The 13,877-nt window shown below is 41.1% G+C and overlaps 1 protein-coding gene across 1 annotated transcript; it reads right to left on the minus strand.

The window, feature by feature from the left end:
• Positions 1–36: 36 nt before the first annotated feature.
• LOC100831967 (aminopeptidase M1-B) lies at positions 37–7,556 on the minus strand. Its single transcript, XM_003574403.4, has 19 exons — positions 7,247–7,556; positions 7,010–7,155; positions 6,123–6,225; positions 5,724–5,910; positions 5,531–5,624; positions 5,244–5,397; positions 5,007–5,111; positions 4,798–4,914; positions 4,292–4,405; positions 3,396–3,578; positions 2,432–2,726; positions 2,217–2,338; positions 2,002–2,099; positions 1,718–1,895; positions 1,533–1,647; positions 1,379–1,446; positions 1,221–1,298; positions 633–710; positions 37–423 (listed from the first exon to the last, which is right to left on the minus strand). The coding sequence occupies exons 1-19, from the start codon at positions 7,454–7,456 to the stop codon at positions 247–249; spliced, it is 2,622 nt and encodes an 873-aa protein (XP_003574451.1). The 5' UTR covers positions 7,457–7,556; the 3' UTR covers positions 37–246.
• Between the last annotated feature and the right edge of the window lie 6,321 nt (positions 7,557–13,877).

Genomic DNA, 13,877 nt, shown 5'->3' on the forward strand with positions numbered 1-13,877 from the left:
ATCGTCATTGTACTCTCTGGCATGTAAAAATGTATCTGCTACCACGATATGTAGTGTCGATTTATTTTGTTACTGTTTTGGAAAACACTGAACACACCTCTCTGAAATAAACGGTATAGTTTCATATCGCATACACAGATTAGGTAAAGCTAGAGCACGAAAAATACTGTTGTTAGAACAGCAACACCAGGCACAACCTTTCTTCAGACATTATTAGGCAACCTCCTCTCAGGCTACACACATCTCCTACTGCACAAGCTCATGCACTGTTTCTGCGAGGCTGGGCTCGCTCCTTATGCTCTCGATCCATCTCGCGCTGATCCGCACCCTCTCAAGGCTCTGCTTCAACGATCTCTCGAACGACGGCTTGACGCGAGTGGCAAAGAACTCAGAAACTTCAGCAGCTTTCTCCTCAGACGTGAACTGATCATACACAAAAGAACACAATGTGTCAACTGAATAGAAAAGTACTCCCTCCGTTACATAATTCTTGTCCAAATATTACATGTATGTAGACATTTTTTAGGAGTAGATACATCTATTTTTGGGCAAATTTGTGACAAGAATTATGAAACCGAGGGAGTACAAAGAATAACGAATAGAAAAAGACGAGCACGCTGCAGGTGGCATACCGGTGAAACGATAGAACTGACAAAGTCTGATATGAGTGAGCTTGATGGCCAAGTCTTCACTATGTGATCCCAGTTTTCCTGCGTGCCAACAGAAATATCAAACAACAGAACCACTTACTAGCTTATTTTGGAATGGTAGGTATTTTGTACAGGCAACCATGGCCCTGCGACCAGCCCTGTTTTTACTTTTTCTTTAGCTCATGATTATCTTTCACTTTTAGATAGCTTGCACAGCTAATGGACAAACTGTGAACATACGATTGAGCTACATGCAAAACGTGATCACAATTCTTGAGATGGGCTTGGCTACATGTGCTAGTGCTATATGGATGGATGAAACAGCAGCAACTTCAGATAAGTTGAACTTTATGCGAAAATTAGACTGTAGAACGTTCCATTTTGTAAGGCCGTAGTAAACTAATTCAACAAAAAAAAAAGGGTCCATCTTCCAGTTCATCCATTCATGAAATAGACAAAAGTTAATTGTTGCATGCATGCCACACCTGACGAAATCGCATACCAATTTCTATGAAGAACACATGCAAATTGAAAAATAAAAAACATAGTTACCCTGCAACTAAAACATACCTTCAGCCAGGCCCATGCAACTTCTCGTCCTTCCAAACTAATACCACCAAGGACATAAAATGCATCTTGATTTCGTACCTAATAGAAAAGGAGCCCTCCAGGAGTAAATGTACTGAATCATTCATTCGTACACAAACAGAAATGGTTTAGACGTTAACCTCATCTGTGAGCATAAAGTTCAATGCCTCGACAACAATATCCTTATCTGGGCATGACGACAGTGATCCTAGAAACAAGTAATGTTTTCAGGACTACCAAACTCATCAGGAAGTTGTATTCTGTTGCAAAAGCTTAAGTTGGAAAACAACATACCTAGGACACGCGACTTCTCCTGTGCTTCAGCTGTTTCTCTGTAGATTTTCAGGAGAGCATCATAACCAGCTCTGCTCGAGGTACTCACAGTGCGCATCACAGCAAGGTATGCTGCCTGCAGACAACATTGCAGGTTAGATTTCGAAGAGGTAGAAGGTTGCAATATGTGAAGGAAAAGCCACAACCTTTCTATTGTCTGGTGGAAGAAGGGGGGTATTGCGGTCTTCTAAGAAGATGTGGAAACGACGAATTGCCTCATTTATAGTCTCGTCATGTCCGAGTTTGACAAGGGCAATCAAAAGGACCGATCTAAGCATTACATCAAGATGGCTCTCACCATCCTTAGGATCCCAGCCTACTCTTCTGAAATTTGAAGTATATGAAGGTTTTTTAAATGGACACGGCAAGGAAACAGAAAGCACACAAAAACATATTTAAAAAATGTAAGGTATTAAAGCTTGCAGCATACTTGGCAGCTAACAGAAGAAGCTTGATCAGAAGTTGTTTGATATCTCTAGACAAGTCGGGAGTAGCATCAGCCGATATTTTATTAACACCTAAACATACCTGGCAACAAAAAAGAAGCATGCAATTCAGATTTTAAACACTGATGGAAGGGAATGCCATAGGATGATATGAAGCCACAAGGCTGAGGTTTCCATTGGAGGTACAAGGGTTACTTACAGAGGTTACATGTGAAAGTACAGTGTAATCCGACTCATGACGATAAGCATTTAGCAGACGCAGCAAAGATGTCAGTGTTTGTTTGCAAGCAACAGAAAGGGCATATGAATCTTCCACAATACCTAAAGCAAAAAATATGTCTCACTTATCAAAATGTTTTTTAAATATGCAATATATACTGATAATGATAGTATAATAAATTGTATTTTCTTTACCAATCATATCCATTAAAGAGAGTTTCTTGGCTTTAATTGCATTTACAAGTCCAGCTGCTAGTTCATCATCATACTTCACTCTATAAAATCCAGTTTGATCAATGTTCAATTTGATCCAAAAGTTTTCACCCGTCCCTCTATCAGCACTTTGAGAGGCTGCAAAGTCTTTTATATGCATCTTATCTGTCTTGGCTTTCAATAGAAACTTTTTCTGCAGATCATATGAGCCATAGCATGATGTCACGGGGACAATCCACATACCAGGACCAGCGGATCCATCTGACAGAAATTGCGCCTGAAACAGAAGAAATAATTGAGGTTGATAAGCAGGACTTACTTTTCGGTTCTTTTGAGTTAATACTGATATAAAGATATTGGCTGCACTTGAAACTATAAACCACAGACAACACTCCAGCATCTAAGAACTATGCGCAATGATATGCACATTCTAAGCTTTACTGACAACATTGTACTTCTGATTGAACAGATCATACACAAAAATAAAACAGAAAAAATGAAAGCGGCAGCAGCACTATGCAATCCTCGTTTCTTGGCCATTGGTGTTCGTTTTAAGTAATAATAAAACAAATTAACATGAGATTAGGGCTCGGTTTGCAGTTATTGTCTTATTGAACTGTGTTGGGCTGAACTTTATAATTTGCTGTGAAAAGAACAGACATAGAAGTAGAAATAAATTGGTTAAACAAACAGTAAAATAGGCAACAGCTGGTTAGACAAATATGATTATCATAATAAACCATGATGTCAAACGGAGCTTAAGGATATCAACAAAGAAGAGCCCTTAGAAGTTTGAACGAAGCAATCATGACCAAGTGGCCAGTCCCGCAAAAGCTTTGCTAAATTTACAGCAAGGGGAAAAGACAAGGCCTGTATGCACATTTATACTCAGTTTTTCATGTATAGTGGCAAAAAACTATATGAAACAAGAGAAATCTCTGAAAACCTGCTCAAGTTCCAAATCTTGCCCGTTTAGTTTTGCATATATAACAGGGTATCCTTGTTGCTTAGTCCATGTAGTCATAAGATCCTTAACAGGCTCCCCAGTTTCCTCCTCAAGAACAGCCCACAGGTCTTCGGTTTTAGCGTTGGAGAACGCATACTTCTTTATGTATGAAGCCAGAGCTTTCTGAAAGAGAAAGATTCACAAAGTTGGTACAAGCAAAAAAAAAATCACCTTCACTCTTAAGATCTGAGTTGGTGATGGTCCGTTCACCTACACCAAGATTACCACTTAAGTTGCAAAGAAATTAAATAATTAATCACAGCAATTATCATACATTCTATGTAGTAGACATTTGTACCACAATCTTTGATTAGTTGAGCCGACTGATGTATACTTCCAGATAATATTTTATTTTGCACAAAGTTAGGCACTATGATGACACAAGCGTTTTGACAACTAATGCAATAGAAAAATCAGTAGCAACGCATGAGTATTTCGCTACAAACAACAAATGATAAATGCAATAGAACTGGTCATCCATCTTTAATAACTAAAAAATTATAATTCAAGCTACTCGTCAGCATTAGTGACATGTACTTAATTATTTATACTGGGTCGACAAAACAACCAAATTTGATCATTATAATGGTCTTTAGTATTTTGGATTACAGATTTCTCAGTGCACTGAAAGTAAAGATACACTCCAACAGACTGGCTGGGGAGACATCTTGTACTGCTTGTTTAATGAACAAAACAAGAGCATAAACATGCAAGGTTTCAAAAAGGTGGTGCTCTACAATGGCAGCACGCTGCACAAGTGGATGCTGGAAATGAGATACTGGACCACTGAAGTAAACAATATTATAATATATTTTTGAGAAGATTCAGTTTGTAACCTGAAAACGATCCGCACCCAGGTAGCTTTGTAGCATGCGAATGACAGAAGCTCCCTTGTCATAGCTTATGGAATCAAAAATTGCATCAATTTCACTGGCATGGTTTACTTCAACCTAAACAAATAGGTCAAATGACCAAAATCATAACTGAGATAAGTGGAGATGCGAAGACTCTGAGGACAGAACATAAACAATACTTTACAATATATTGATAAATTTGAGTTCACGAAAACAATAGTCAAATATAAGCATATAAATCTGAACACTTCAAGCAAAGAGATCGTTACTTAATTTTTCTGCTTCTGAAATCAACTAATCATGTTGAGCGACAGTACTGTTTATTTATCTTATTGTTGTGATATATTACCATGTCTCTGATGCAAATATTTGCAGCATACATTGATGTTGTAGCACTATTAGATATTAGCTAAATATGTTCTCGCGCAAAATAATGGTGAAACAAATCAAAGCAATCATTTGCACCGACTGGTTGAAAAGAAGATTACCTCAATAGGATGAGACTCTGCAAGTGCATCCAGTCTAAGGCCAGAGGTCGTCTCATCAAGGAATTGTGTCCAGTTATTCCATTCAGGGAATATAGATTCTACTGCTAAATAACTCACCTATTTAAACACAAGGACGTATATATTAATAAGGATACACAACGAAGGATTAACATTGTAATTTCAGAAATAACGGTTGTCGGATTGATTACCCAGGAAGCAAAACCCTCGTTTAGCCACAGGTGGGTCCACCATTCCATGGTTACAAGATTGCCAAACCATTGGTGAGCCAATTCGTGTGCAACGGTGATTGCTACCTAAAGAAAAGAGATAAATAAGCAAAAGGAGATCTCATGGGCTATAATTACAGCACATTCAAGTGCTACACTGACTCGCATTAGTCAATGGAACACATGAACTGGAATGAAGAAAAAAATGGTAGTTATAACCTGTTGTTTGTTGGATGCGGATGATAATTGCTCATCATAAAGCAAAGCTGCCTCTCGGTAGGTGACCAATCCGTAGTTCTCCATAGCCCCAGCAGCAAAGTCAGGGATAGCAATCATATCCAACTTAGGTAGTGGGTAAGGAGTGGCAAAATAACTGGTTAGAAAGGGCAATTAGTGATTCTGATCCAACAAGCACGACCCATTGACATGTGAGATTATTCAACAGTTCTTCTTTTCTCACTTGATGCTGCCAAAATCTTAGAAGGAATAATACGTCGGAAGCTTACTCTTTGTATAAATTCAGTGACTTCACTGCAACATCTAGTGCGAAGTTTCCTTGATTAGTCTTGCCAACTTGTGTATACACACGAACTTTGGTGCCTAAAACATTTAAAAGCCGGTGAAGATTTAACAGTAGGATTATCACAGTACTTTGATTGAAACATACTAAGGTAATGATCATAAAAAACAAGCTTCTACCTTCTAATGTTGAGCTCTCTATGTAATCAAATAAACCAACCACTATAGCAACCAGATATGTTGACATAAGTGGAGATTCCTCATAATAGACGGTCTTGAGAGGTCCATGAACGGTCTCCTTAACAACGGGCATGTTGGATAATGCTACCAGTTCAGATGGAACTTGCAGTGTTAACTTGAACTTGGCCTGAAAAACAGAAATACACATATGAGATAAGTTACTTTAGATGATGGATTTTAGACCTACAAAATTCTAAACATAAAGGATCATCCACATATGTAACAGGAACTTTATGAATATGTGAAAACAAAAACTGACTTTTATTTCTGATGTCTATACTTATTTCTGAAGTACATTAAAACACTGTTCAGAAAATAACAACATAGCATGTTAAACACCTTAAATGCAGGCTCATCCCAGCACGGAAAGCACCGCCGTGCATCGGCAGCTTCAAACTGTGTAACCGCCATGTTTCTTGACTCGCCCTTGTACTCATACTTGCTGCAACCAAATACCACCACAAGGACATGAGAAAGAGAGAGCAAATATAAATATAAATACAAACACAGCCTAGTGCATCTCACTTGCACCAATTATAACCAAATACTCGAGGTAGCACAATTTTGCTAGAAAATTCATAACAGAAATCTATGCGTGATGGTTCTGAAAGTAGGTAAGATGTCTGCACCATACATTCCAACCATAAATCTTGGTTACATGATGAGATGAGTAAACCAAGATGTACACTTTTATGCAATTTCAAACAAAAAATGTAAACTGATACTAACATCCTACCTCTGCTCTTCAACATGATGTCTTGTGATACCCTTTGTTTGTTCAGTTTCCTTCGATTTTAACGTTATTGCAGACTCTCAGTTCATGTGTGTAAGGGATGCCGATACATATCACTATATCAGGGATTGTTCCCACTGATTGTTTGCTGGTTAATAAGTACTCCTTGGATGCTATATCCTGATAGGAGGAACAAAGATCGTGATCCAAAAGATCCTAAGATCTGGGTTACTATCCTATATAGTATAATTTCCCATACTAGATTCCACCACTAGTCAGCCACTTTATAGCGCTCTAATCACCGAAACAAGTTCCCACCACAAATTTATGGGTTATTGACAAATCATGTGCCAGTGCTACCGGTTGATTCCAAGCACACAACTGCGATTGCCACTAAAATCATCAGTCACCACCTCCTATGCAGGAGGCCAGTCACAGAGGCTTCTGTGCACGATCGAATGTTGCTCATATCTGAATGATGAAGGACGGATACCTCCTGTAGAAGCCCCTCATCTGGTCGTTGAGGGTCCCGGTGAAGTTCATGGTGAGCACGCCCTCGCCTAACGGCAGCTCCTGATCGAACCCGATGACCAGGATCTCATCCTCCTCGAACTGCACCACCTTCGTCGGCGCCGAATCCTGCAACACCCAAAACACCCCCGTCAGTCACACCAGATGACACCCTGACAAACGAAGCATGTCAGAGATCGGCGGGCGGCGCGGCGCGTGCCTGGAAGCGGATGGAGGACTGGTCGACGGCGAGATCGGCGGCGTTGAGGACGAGGAAGCGGGTGGGCGCGGAGACGGCGACGGCGATGGCGGCGGAGCCGGAGAAGGTGCAGGCGGCGAGGTCGGGGCGGAGGATGAGATCGTAGCGGAGGGGCTCGGCGCAGCGGGGGAGGCGGGCCTGGCCCCGGAACTGCTCCGGCGACTCCGCCATTGCCGGACGGCGACGGAGGTCTGGGGTTTAGTTAGGGGCGGGGATGAGTTTCTCCTGTTGCGTGCGTCGGTGTGTGTAGCGTCTGCAATGAGTCGATGGACTCTCTGAAGAAGCGCAGAACCGAAGAAGACCGAAGTTGGCCAGTTTGCCCGTTGCGTGCAGTACGCTGTGTTTACTCGATTGCTTGCCGCGTGCGGCAGATGTAATCAGATCCACGTTCATTTTAGGACGTTGTTGCACTCGGTTGCTAAATTGTTGTCAAAATATTAGAAATAGATACATTTATATTTGTGCAAATTTGAGTTAAGAATTTAGTATCAGAGGGAGTAATTAACAGTATTATACTATCTCACAACGATCTCATGAGTCATACCATATCTAAAGACATGCACGATGCTTAAGCATCTGGGGAAACTTTTAATGATCTACTCTCTAAGAGCATGTACAATGCAAGGTGCTTACGAAAATAAACCAAGCACTTTTTTAAGCACCAGTGCTTATTTGTATAGAGGAGGTGCCAAGTTAGGCATCTGCTTAGTCTAAATAAGCATCAGTGCTTAACAAAAACCGGTTAATTTTTCTAAGCACCCACCTAGACACCTTGCATTGTATATGCTCTAATGCACGCCTCTCTTTGCTGGTGCTTAATGATTGAAGCTCTCGTGCTTCACCAGTGTCACCCCACACGTTGAGAAAAACACCGGTTTGCTAAGCGGTCTCCAAACACTTGCATTGTGCATACTCCAGCCTCCATGCACATTTAAACTGAACTATACGATCGAAATCTCAACTGTGTAGTTTTTATACGATTTATTCATAATCCAAATGATAACAATGGTTAAACGCGAAAAAAAGTTTGTATTGGAGGTGGTGAGTGGTGAAATGGGATAAGATATTATCGAGATAACCGATTCGAATCAAAGACCTCAAATGGTATTCGGTCGGTAAATCAGATAGTTGCCGAATACAGATAGTTTTCTTGGGCTACGCAAACGAGTATGGTTTTGGTATTATCCCATATCTTAGATTATTTGGAAATGATTGGATGGTGTATAGATAATAACTCAACCCAATTGCTTGAAAGTGCTCATGCACTTTTCGTGCTCGTCGCGTGCGCACGGTTCCGCTCCGCTCGTTTTCTCCTGGTGGCATGCAGTTGTCCGATGGATTTAGGACAAAAGTCAATCTGGTCCAGCCTCCACGTCACCTCGTGGTGGCCCCACCCGTCCCTGCGTTTCCCCTTCCTCATTTCTCCCCAAATCTCTCCGCCTCCGTCATCTTCTATTCTCTCCGGCAATTTTTCTCTGTGTGCTGTGGGTCTCGGCGGGGCGGTTTGACGGAGAACGGATAATAGGGGCGTGAGGGGGCATGGAGCGTGGTCGACGAGGAGCCCCAATTCGTTGTGTCTATTTCTCGCCGCGCCGTCGAGCACCCCACAGCTAGCCGCAGAGGATTTGCTGGTGGTTGGCGAGGCCGGGGGCATCTACATGCATGTCGGGGGCAGTGTTCGCGGTTAGGGATCTGCTGGTGATTCGAGCGCGGCCTTCTGGGTGAGGTGGTGCGGGCTGCACCAAGCCGATTCGAGGGTTGAATCTGGCGTGGCGCAACGAGTCCGACAGCGCATCGAGCACAACGGGATGCATCTACTGCTGCGTCGAATTATCACGGTCAGATCCTCTTATATCCTTCCCAAAACCGTCCCAATCTTAGCTATTTTTCTGGCAATTTCCTCTTGATTTTTCGGGCTCTAGGTTTATTACCCAGCAGAGAGGGGATAAAGCTAAACTCTGGTGAGTTCGTGGGGCAGGGGGATCTGCATGTTTAAGGGGAGGTCGAGGGGCGTGTCCGGGTGTGTTTATGAGAAGAGATATGGGAGTTTGAGTGCCGTATCGAGCTTGATGGGGCGGATCGAAGCAGCGTGTGGCAAATTTTTAGCATGTTTTACCTAGCAAACTTTAGGTCGTGTTTAGGTCGCTCCCGTGCAAATCTTGTGGTGCTCGGGCCACCATTTTTGTACCTGTTAGGTTGGATCTAGACAGGGCAATTTTTGCTTTTTGATCTCTCACACTAGTTGATTTGTTGCGGGAAGGGGTGCAGATTAGACTGGTTGATTCCGATCCCTCGTAGTAGTTGCTTTTTTGTTGCTGTTCTGCCGTTTTAGGGCCAGATTCTGGGGCTAATCACGTTCCCATTTCAGTGCTATGACACATAGTTGGCTATTTCAATAACCCCCTCCCTAACGCACATGAAAGGTTTTGTTGTTGTTCTGAAACCATGTGGCAATCCCAATGTTCAATGTGATTTTTAAAGGCACGTCCTAATCTTTGTTCCAATATATAGCTGCGCGCTTTCCCAAGTGTGTTCATGCTTGTTTGTTGTGCCCTTGTTGTATATGGCTGTGGACCTAGTAAACGGGGAGGAGGGGATGCATATAGCTGTGTCGATGCAACAGGTATGACTAAATCACAACTGTGTGTAAATCTTCTACTCGAACCGCCAAGTTTTTTTATGAACCATTTTGTTGTGTTTAGCATCTTCTTACAGCAGTAATTCCATGTCGTGCAAACATGTGTTAATTTAGGGAGGGGCCGCGCTCACGCATTTGGTCATGTTTTTCAGTGGATATCATGAATTCAAACGAGGACGAAGATTTACTTCCTCGACGCAGTAGGTGAAAATCACAACGGGTCCAAATTCAGCTAGCTGAAAATGCACTAGTAGGTGCTTCAAGGGTTGTTGACAACATGTTGTAGGTTTGGTTTTTGCACCCTCCCCTAAACTTGCTTTTTTAAAGCCCACCGTTGCTAATCATCGTTTTTTCGGTTTTTTGCACTGTTTTGTTGTGCGCAGGGCCCCGAGAATACTGAAATCGAACATAGACGGCCCAGAGGCACTGGGGCATGAGGTGATCTCCCCGCTCCCGTTCTCTTGACCCAATGCATGTATGCACTGGTTTTCCAGTATACTCGCTTACACATCACCCTATAGTTGCTTCTGTTTGGCAGTAAACTCATGATATAGTTGCATGCCTTATCTACTGTAGTTCCTTTGTTTTCTTTAAATGCAACTTTTGGTTAGTTTTTAGAACCTTTTCTTAGTTAGTTACTTATCTAATATGTCTAGATTTATTTTGTCCCTTTTTCTTTGTCGATATACTTGCTCACCTCCACGCCTGAAGTCGCTTTTTTTTAGCTTAGCTATTTAGTTGCCGGCACTGGAAACTATAGTTGCTTCTTTTAATATAGCTGGCAGTAAGCTAATATACTTGTTTGCCTTAGTTACTGTAGTTACTTTTTTAAATGCAACTTTATTTTTGGTGGTGCTACGGGCCGCGTGAAGGTGATTCGTGGGTCGAATCGAGGCACAGAGGTTCGAATCGAGCGTGTGGGGGTGAATTAGCACAACCAACGCTACTGCTGCATCGATTTTCGACGGTTAGTTCATCTTCATGGACCTCCACACATCTTCCCCCAAAAATGCCTGGATCTAAGCAAGGTTTGGACCATTTTTATGTAGATTTTTAGGATGGGAGGGTTGATTCTCTCTGTTGAGTTGAAGGGTTTGTTCGTGCAGATTTACTGTGCGATTTTAATATGATTTGTGATGTGATTCCTAATGGTTTTTGCCTGTAAAATAAGAATCGGAGTGCACGTTAGGTTTTCTTAGGAGGAACCAACATTTTTTGTATTGCATTTTAGAGAAGGTAACTTTCTGCCTAAAATTTGCTTCCTGTACCACTAGTTTAAAATTAGTTGCCCAATTAGTTGCTTCTTATGAGAGACCCACCATTTTTTAAGTAAAATTTGCATTCACCTAGCCAATTTTTAATTAAAATTGCCACACATAGAGAAGGTTTCTGCTTTTTAGAGCAAATGCCACACATTTCTCTTGGTCTTAACATTTTTTTTGTGGTGTGGGGGGACAAATGTGTGTTAGCAGAGTATTTTGTTTCTTGTGTTTTGTAGATGGTATAGGGCATGTTTTATATTATGGACCTAGTAACCTCCAGGAATAGCAAGCATGTATGCCGTATTTTTAGGAAACTGCAGCTGTTTTTTTTAGAAAAACAGGTGCTATAATTTTCCTCTATTTTTAATAGATCTTCTAGTGGAACCGCAAACCATATGTTTCTTTAGTTTTCATTAAGGCACTCGTTCGAGGTGCATGTCAGCTATGTGTTGTTAGCTACTAGTTTTGTGGATGTTATAGATGTTGCCTACATGTTGTAGGTCGGGATTTTAGGCAAGTTTCGAGCCACTGTCATTGCCTAGCCTCTTTTAGATGTTGCTTGCCTAGATATTGTAGTTATGGATTTTTTTAAGCAAGTTTTGAGCTACTGTTATTAATAATCTGTCCTTTAATAATGGAGTTTACTTTCTGACTTTCGTCGAATCTTGCATGGCTGATTAGGCAAACTTCAGCAAGGAGTCGCTTCAAAATGCTTAGGTGTGTTAATTATAAGTTGCTTCAGTCTCTTTGAGCAACTTTTCCAACTTCACTCGCATTTTGTATGACTGAAGGCACACTCAAGGAGTCGCTTCAAAATGCTCGGTGTGTTAATTATAAGTTGTTTTAGTCTTTTTGAGCAACTTTTTCAACTTCACTCGCATTTTGCATGATTGAAGAGAAACTTTGGCAAGGAGTCGCTTCAAGAGGTAATACTTGCTTACATTCTCTGAAGAGGTAATACTTGCTTAGATTAGGAGTTGCAATACGAGCAGGCATTTTCTGAAGCAAGGAGTCACGTGATTTAAGCATTCAATTTCGCCTTTTCAATTAACATCACTGTTTAGGGGCAGAACATGGCGCTTTCACAAGTTGATGGACTAATCAACTATTTTTTGAGTAAAAATTGCATCCTTAGCAAAGTTTTGAAGTAGAAGTTGCTACACCATTTACCCTTTTTTGCTTTATCATATAGTTTCTTTATGACCTGTCAACATTGACTAGAAAATTGTACTAGAGAGTCAAACTTCGACTAGAAATTGCTTTATCAAATTTTGAACGGACATTTTTGGTGGAAAAAGTGCTTTAGCTTGTTTTGTACCGAGGTAGAAGTGCTGATGTTACTACCACAATTGAACATTTTTGCCTTTTTTTTTTCTTCTGTTTTGCAAATCACAACTCATAATTTGCCCTGATTTACAGGTTGTCTTCGGCGGGCTTTGTGTACAGTGCAGGTGATAGTTTTTAGAAAAATCAAGAAATAAGAACATGTACACAGGAGCAGATGATGGGGATCAGATGCAGGGGAGCAACATCTAAAATGCAGCAAGCAACCATATGGCTGCAGTATGTCTTGTGTGTTTTGGGGAACAGCAAAACAACTTATGTAGGACAACATGGATGATAGGTTTGCTTAATGGATGGCTGTCTATAGGGGATTATGTGAGAAGAGGGCTCAACTAAAGTGTTTTGTACGAGTAGTTGCTTTTGTGTGTGCGCGCATCAAATAACCCTGTGTGTATTTGCTTGTGCTTTTGCTTTTGTAAAATTTGCCTGGAGCATGACCATCCTCCTGGCTCAGTTTTCAATTTTGGGGTTAGGGATATGAATCCATGCAAATTTGTGTCCTGGCAAAAGAACAGACTCCTAAACAACTTGTTATACGAAGACCTTTACCTGCCATTTGCCTTTTGTTTTTTGCTTTTTATCATATAGTTGCTCGCATTAGGAGCAACTTTCTTCCGCATTGGGCACAACGCAACAGCAGGGGGAGTGTGGTTGGGTGGTTTTGGCGACGGGGAACAAAATTTTCTTTATTAGGAAAGGGGGACAAAAACTTTCCTTTTTAGGGTGTGCACCCTTGGCAAGCTATAAGTGCACGTGCACCTGCTAACAGCGTCCATAACTCAAATAGTTGCTGGATAGCTATCACATGTCTTGGTTTTGCTCAAACTAAAGCCTAAGCCCAAGTAATTGGGTTCCTTGGATGCAACCAACCCACTCAGGCTAAATCCTAAATTTGGTAACAGGTGCTCGCAATTATCTGGATTTATTCTACAATTCAACGAATGTTGTTATCTCAATGGTAGGTGACATACCATCAACAACGAGGCACACCCGTGTGTATAAAAAAACATGGTTGAGCCCAAAATATCATATGTTGACCTTATTCAACAAGGATCCAAGATCCAACATGTTTAGTGGCTTAAATCTAGATTGCTAATAAGAGAAAATATATATTGTAAGTGATATTCTAACTTCCGATTTTGTTGCTGTCATGATACAATCGGTATTCAATAAATGTCTACACTTTTGTACTTTTATGGGACGTTCGATTAAGTATTCGCTACCATACCATATTAGATGGGTATTCATCTGTACTTGTGACTGACATGATCCAGCCCCGTATTTGTATATGGACACTATCCGTTCCGAATCAGAAAATATAAAACATACAGTTTAGACAATATCTGAC

This window comes from Brachypodium distachyon, chromosome 3 (genome assembly GCF_000005505.3).
Source record: "Brachypodium distachyon strain Bd21 chromosome 3, Brachypodium_distachyon_v3.0, whole genome shotgun sequence".
Classification (NCBI taxonomy): domain Eukaryota; kingdom Viridiplantae; phylum Streptophyta; class Magnoliopsida; order Poales; family Poaceae; genus Brachypodium; species Brachypodium distachyon.

Coding starts and splice junctions, on each gene's coding strand:
- LOC100831967 (XM_003574403.4), bottom strand. CDS start 7,456: ATGGCGGAGTCGCCGGAGCAGTTCCGGGGCCAGGCCCGCCTCCCCCGC. Junction 4,915..5,006: donor ACGAGGGTTTTGCTTCCTGG/GTAATCAATCCG, acceptor GTGTTTAAATAG/GTGAGTTATTTAGCAGTAGA. Junction 2,727..3,395: donor AAGATTTGGAACTTGAGCAG/GTTTTCAGAGAT, acceptor CTTCTGTTTCAG/GCGCAATTTCTGTCAGATGG.